The sequence below is a fragment of the Rattus rattus genome, chromosome 1 (assembly GCF_011064425.1).
Source record: "Rattus rattus isolate New Zealand chromosome 1, Rrattus_CSIRO_v1, whole genome shotgun sequence".
NCBI lineage: Eukaryota > Metazoa > Chordata > Mammalia > Rodentia > Muridae > Rattus > Rattus rattus.
The window spans coordinates 124,107,278-124,114,595 of NC_046154.1; the positions used below are offsets into that span (position 1 = coordinate 124,107,278).

Sequence of the window (7,318 nt, forward strand, 5' to 3'; positions counted from 1 at the left end):
TCAAGTTTAGTGGCATCTGTTTCTTGTATACAGTAATGGGTTTGGTACAGATATCTTCACGTAAATACATCAAATCCTTTGACAAAGGTCAACCTTTTCCCCTTTCCTCTCCCCTCCCCCATTATTTCTATTCATTCCTCCACAATCTTCTACTTTTATGTTCCATATACATGTATTATCATCTAGAACCCATAAATAGGGGAGAACATGTGATGCTTGTCTACATTATTTTGCTTAATATGACTATCTGAATATTTTCTTACAGATGACATAACTTCATTCTTTGTGACAAATTAAGGTTGTTAGTATATATTTACACCTCATTTTCTTTATCCATTTATCTGTTTTGAGCCATAGGCTGATAGCATAGTTTGCCTTTGTAAATACTGTTGAAACATAGGCTATAGGTATCACCATGTATTCATTTAGAGTCCTTTAAGTATATACCTAGGAATGGCATAAGTATGTCATCGTGTGGAATCTGTATTTGTAATTTTTGAGAACTCTCCATAGTGATTTCCATAGTAGATGGACAACTCACATTCCTGCCAGCAGTACATAAGGGCTGTCTTCCTCACATCCTCCTCCTATGTGGGTTTGTTTTTTGGTTTTTTTTTTTTTTTCCTGGTAGCCATTCTGACTGGGATGATGTTGGATCTCAGTGTATTTTGATTTGTGTTTCCCTGATAGCTAAGGGCAGTGTACTTTGTTCTCTTCACATTTTTGTTTTGGGGCCTCTGTTTATTTCATTCATCTATTTGATTCAGTTGCTTGGTTTTTGTTATTTCTTTTTTTGTTCCTAATAAACAACATTTGTCAAATGTATAGCTAGCAGATTCTTGCCCTGGTCATTAATTTGTTTCTTTTGCTGTGCCAAAGTTTTGTAAATCTATGTAAACCTATTTATCAATTCTTGGTTTCACTTCTTGAATTATAGGACTCCTTTTCAGAGACTCCTCTATATTGGAGTATTTTCAAATATTATACTTGACAAACTTTAAATTGATAGTAGGTAAGGAATGAAAAAATACAGATCTAGTTTTATTTTCTGTACATAGATATCCATTTTCCAGCAGTATTAGTTAAAAGGATGTTTTCTTTTTTAGCATGTCTTTCGGGAATCTTTGTCAAAAGTCAAATGGCTTTAGTTGGTATAGATTTATTTCTGGGTCCTTTATTTTATGGTGATGATCTATTTTGATTCTTTGGGTTTCTAGTATAATTTGAAATTGGGTAAGGTGATATCCTAGCATCGTTTTCTTTGCTCCGGATTCCTTGGCTATCTGGGATCTTTTAAATCATAGACTATAAGAATCACTTATAAGCCCTTTAGGTAGACACCTAAGGGAAGGTATAACTAAGCTTTCAGAAGGATTTTAAGACGGAATTTTCATTTCTCTGTAGAATGTCATTGGAGTGTTAATGGGGATTGCATTGAATCTGTAGATTTCTTTCAGTAGTATGGTCATTTGTATAATGTTAATCCTACTAATACGTGAATGTCAGTGGCCTCTCTTTTAAGAGTGTCTGCTTGAGTGTTTTTTAATGGTTTCAACATAGAAGTCTTTCACTTTTATGGCTAGCTTTATCCATTGGTGGATTTTTGTTTTGTTTTAAAGCTATTGTGAATTGACTGTTTGCTTATGTTCAATCTTGGCAAGGTCATTATTAGCATATATAAGAAAGCTACCAATATTTATATGTCAATTTTGCATCCTACTAATTTCAAAGTGTTTATTATTAGTTCTAAAACATCTGGTCGAGTGTATGGTCTCTGACATATAGAATCATATTCTGCAAATAAAGGTAATTTGACTTTTTCCTTTCCTATTTATATCTGTTATTGCTCTAGTTAAGACTAGAAGAACTGTATGAAATAGGAGTAGAGAAAGTAGATATTCATTTCTCTTTCTGGTTTAGTGGAAATGCTGTGTTTGTTGGTTTCCTGCTCACTTAGAGCAATGTTGATAACAGGTTTGTCTTACATAGTTTCGTGTGTGAGGCTCATTGCTACATTCTTAGGCTCTTCAGAGCTTTTATCTTAAAGGGATGTTCTACTGTCAAAGGCTGTTGTTATATTGGTCCATTCTTCATCTGTTGATATGATCAGGTGGTTTCTGACCTTGGGAGTATTACTATGAGTTACTAAATGACTGATTCACATATTTTGTATCATTCTTGAATTCCTGAAATGAAACTTAGTCATGATGAATAAATGCCATGCCCCATTTTTACATGAGTGTTTTTGCCTGTATGCATGTCTGCACAACATGTCTTTGCCATTAGAGGTCAGCCGGAAGGCATTGAATGCCTAGGAACTGGAATTAGAAATAGTCCTGAGTCACTATGTAGGTGTTGGATCCTCTTCAAGACCAAATAGTGCTCTCTACTGTTGAGCCATTTCTCCATCCTCCTGAATGATCCTTTTGGTGTGTTTTTGAATTTGATTCAGCAGTATTTTCTTGAAAACTGTTATATCAATGTTCATCAGTAATAAAGACCTATAATTTTCTTTTTCATTTCTCTTTTTGGCTTTATCCACTTTGGGTACTAGGGTAATACTAGCCTCATAAGATGAACTTGGTAAATCTTTCTTTGATGGGATATTTTGAGGAGTGTTAGTGTTAGTGTTAGTTTTCCTTAAAAGGTTGGTGGCATTTATTAGTGAGTTCACTTAAACCTTCTTAAATATTAGGCAACGTTGGTTATTGTTTTAATCTACTTAAGTTGTTTATAGCCTCTAAGTGTAATTTTGGTAAGAGTATTGGTTTAACGGATTTGCATTTTCATTGAAATAAACTTGAAAGACATGATCAGGAAACAATATTAAGTGAGAGCTTTTCACTGGTGGTGAAAATATTAAAGATAAGATCCTGAGGTCAGTACCTGAAAAAAATAGAGGAACAAGTTACTCAAGAGTGATCGAGGGCAAGGAAGTAGAAGGTCATAGCATTGTTTATCATCCAAACGAATACCATGAAGTAAGTCCTCTACATCAAAGCCTTAAATGGATGAAGTATAACCAAGAACATATAGTTAAGAATTCAGAAAGGTAGCTGAACAGGGTGTGCCTCAGAAAATGAATGCTTTTATTTATTGGCTTCAGAGGAAATGACATGTTTCCACCTTGCTGGATGTCAGTTATGGCAAGAAATGGAGAGTTAAGATTATAAGAGACTGAAAGCCATGAAATAGAAGCAAACACAATGAAGTTTGAGAAGGACCAGCGAGAAGTACCTACAATAAGTAAATGGTGTAAAGGAATGTTTTTAAGTTTTAATATTTTTCATTTAATAATTCAGTCTCAGAAAAGAAATTATGTTGGAAGGATTAGAAAATGGTCAGTTTATAGATTATAATCTAATATGGTGAAATTATTTAAGGAGACAAAAGTATCTATCTATCTGACTATCTATCAAAACAAAATTCTGTGAGCAAAGAGACTTAGGATTTCCATGAGTTTTCTGGAACACTTTTACACAAAGCTCAGAAAATAAATGAATGGATGGATGAAATTAATCTAAGGTGATTTAAAGAGACATTTATATGACATGATAACAAAATAGCAAAAGGAAACCCATTTTTAAATCTAGTATTTATAATGTTGACATTAATTGTAATTCCATTATTCTTTGGCAAATATATAGATGTTTTATGTCTTAAATTTTATATAGATTCCTTTATTTAATTTAGATGTGTTAACATACTAATTGTATTAAATTGTTGGATACCTTTGGCAAAGTTTTTACATGTCATGTTTTAATGTGCTGTTAAAGAATACTATATTAGAAGTATCTTAAGTTTATTTCATTGAAGACTTCTGATTTTGTTTTGTTTTTGTTCAGTTTTAATCGCTTGGATCTACCACCATATAAGAGTTATGAACAACTAAAGGAAAAACTTCTTTTTGCAATAGAAGAGACAGAGGGATTTGGACAAGAATGAATGTGACTTGTCTTGGAGGAGCTCTTGCATTTAAATACCCCAGCCAAGAAAAATTGCACAGATAGTGTATATAAGCTGTTCACTCTGTACAGTTAATTTTCTGAATCTCTCAAAGTATAAATGTTTTCCGTTCTTCCACAGAAATATGCAAAACATTTCATCATTTTCTACTTTATTTATTGTTCCCTTGAAATGACTGACCAGGAAAAAAAATCCTTAAATTTTGACGCAAGCAAGAGAATTTATTAAAAAGAATATATCTATATAACCATGTATGACAGTGGCTCTAGTTTTATAGAGCGCCAGGTGTATTAAACATGGCAACCGTTCGTTCATTCACAAGACTCTGAATTTGCTTTGCCTTGTTTCTGTTATCCAGGGAAAAAGTACAGATGTTCCACGTTCTTCTCCCTAGGTGACATTGGATTGTGTTTAGCTGCATGGCTGTTCAGGAAGGTGTTTAGGGCTTAAGCCAACTCTTACTTTGTATTTTTTAAAATGCTGCTGGTGTTTCTGAAGACAAGTGCTTCAGCTTACTAAGTTGTACTAAATGAATAGTTTAAAAAGAAACTCCCATCACTGTTATATCAGTAAGCACAGAGGTCGTGTACTAGATCCAGCAGCATCTAGGAGCAGCTGGGATTGATTTGTGAACAGCAGAGGTCTGTTTACATGGGACTTTTGGATGTTGGGTATTTGTGGATGTTTAAAGAATCAGGCATTTCTATACTTAACATTTTTAAACTTGTAATGTTCTTCAAATTTAATTAATAATAAACTGATAGTTTAATACTTAGGGATACATAAAAGGTACTGAACTTTGCTGCTTTTGTGCTCAAGGTTTACTTTTATGAAATCAGATGTTAATAAATGGATGGAAAAGATGCAGAAGTAATTAAACACTCACACTAAGTACTTTTTATTAGTGTTTGAATATCCCCACACCTTCCTTCCAAAATCAAAATTGTTTCTAAATTCAGTAGGTATCTTAAAAATTCCTTTGTGCCCCCTATTTTGTATAGAGCAAGTTTTCTCCAAATAACACTGATTTTTTTTTCATTATAAGGGCATTTGTGGTGTATAAAAAAGATTAAAATCTAATGTGAATGATACTGCTACTTTTAGCAAACTGGGCTTCCTAATTAATTAAAACATTAATTTCCATTTTTATCCTTTCAATATACACTGCAAAATTCATTAACTTAAAGTTTTTGTAACTATGAAGTTCACTTAGAATTATACCTTCTATCCACTAGTTTAGTTTTGCTAAGATTTTATTTTTCTACTTTAGATTATGTTCAGTTTTATTCAGAATTAAAAAATAAAAGCAGTAGTCACTTAGTTGAATAAACTATAGAAAATCTGGTTATTCTCAAGCTTAAAGAATTTTTTAATTCTAATATATGACAAGTTATATAGTAAATGATGGCCAGTCTTCAAAAGTCCTGCATAAATTATTCTGTAAAATAATAAACTTGCTATGACAGACAGTATTGGCTTTCATTCAGTGGAGGTTATTTGAGACTATCCTTTTGCAGATGTGGTTCAAAGTGGCTTTCAGGTACGACTTCAGGGAGCTAGTCCCTTTTGTTAAGTTACCTCACAGGAGTAACAGAACCCACAAGATCAAAGCAGCCTTCTGGGAAAGACTAGTTTCCAGACTTCATCAGACTCTTGTATCTTTCATGCTAGTTATAGATTTTAGACCTGTAGACTTGTTTACCTACTCAGTAGTCAACATAAAGTCTTAAAAGAAATTTGATTCACCTCCTGCTGTCTCTCCTTCCCATCCCTGTTGTGAACTGGACCCCTCTACACCCAGCTCACTGAACACAGAGAAAGTGGGTAGGGAGGAGGACAGAGAGACAAGTGAGTAATAATAATTTATTATCATGACAGTTCCCAACATCACCAATAAATTGAGCTTAGGGAATGGATTATAGGCTTAAAACAGTCTTCCCAATCAGCTCAGTTACCTGTCTTTGGGAAAGAAGCTACTATTTTTTTTTGTTTTGTCTTTTTTGTTTTTCTGTACTTTGTAGGCAGTTGAAAATGAAAATGTTACTATTTTCTCCAGCAGACTTCAGTTATCCTCCTAGTTCTAAGTGTTCTAAATTAGGTCTTGTATATCCACTCCATTAGCAGACAACCTAGCTTGTGTTTGTGGTTCAGAAAGACCCTAACTAGTAAGCTGCTTCTGAGCTGAGAAAGCTCCTGACACAGAAGGGAGCTGTAACTGGATTCCCCTGAATCTGAAATCTTTCTATGGCATGCCCTACACTGTCACTTTAGGATCAGGAGACTTCGGTTCTTGGAGAACTATGTGATATTCCTGCTACATTACTCCTGTATGTTCATTTTCTCAAAGGAGGCCTAACCTTGCACTAGTGGCTAACATGGTTCTGGCACTACAGTATTCTGAGTAAACTAAGGCCAGACAAATTTCACCTACTGCAGGCCTTCTGGATCCTAACATTTAACAAAGATAAGAAAGTCTGGTAAACTCTGATGTAAGAAATCCGTCGTTGAAACATGATATAAAAGTTCTCCTGTAACATGGGCCAACTTTTTTTACTCTGTTGAACACAGAAGTCAAGTGTAAAGTTAACTGGGAATTTGACACCAATCTAAATGTGCTATTTCCTAAATTCTCAAAGTTCTACTCCAAAATTCAACAGAATGCAATTAAAATGATGGTATTTCTTTTTTAGTACTAATTCTGTGTCTTTTTCATGAACAGTTCTCTTGCTCCTTGTGATTAACATCCTGTCTTTGTTTTCATTATCCTTTTAAAAAAGGAGACCAGTCTTAAGCCAGGTTGTGTTGTAGCATCCATTGCCTGTTGGTAGGTCACATAGGAATATTTTGTTATCAAGAAGTAACAAAGGTTCAGTGCTGAAAGGGAAAATAACCAAAAAGGCCCCAGCTTTCCCCTGGTGTGCTGAGAGGCCTGGGCTCCCCTATCTACTGCATTACCAATAAACAAACCTGAATTGAGGCTTCACACATCCTCAAAGACAGCAGACACACTTACGGAGAGGAAATCACCCAATGCCCGTTCTCAAGTAATCTGCCTTCTACTTTGATGTTTTTTGTTTGTTTGTTTGTTTCAATTTGGATCCACATGCAGTATCTACCTGATCCTATAGTGGATTAACAAGATCTTCTTCAGTTCCATCCTTTGACTGCAAATGAAGTAATTTCACTTTTTATGACTGAATAAAACTGGTTTGTGAATATATACATTTTGTTTATCCACTTGGTGGATGTCTACACTGATTACATAACTTGTTTGTAAACAATGCCACAATAAATATCAATGTAAAATGCCTTTATTTTTAATAGCCACAGGTTAAAAAAACTAAATACCTTC

The 7,318-nt window shown here is 34.1% G+C and overlaps 1 protein-coding gene across 3 annotated transcripts in view; it reads left to right on the forward strand.

Annotated features, from left to right (window-relative positions):
- The window catches only part of Wwp1 (WW domain containing E3 ubiquitin protein ligase 1), a 96,834-nt gene extending 89,648 nt beyond the window's left edge, over window positions 1-7,186 (forward strand). For 2 of the 3 annotated variants that reach the window (XM_032905398.1, XM_032905412.1), the window contains one exon: window positions 3,846-7,186. In XM_032905398.1, coding sequence (XP_032761289.1) covers window positions 3,846-3,945 — 100 coding nt within the window. In that variant the 3' untranslated portion in view covers window positions 3,946-7,186. The remainder of the gene's footprint in view (window positions 1-3,845) is intronic. The other variant, XM_032905406.1, reaches the window with a different exon arrangement.
- Window positions 7,187-7,318: the final 132 nt, after the last annotated feature.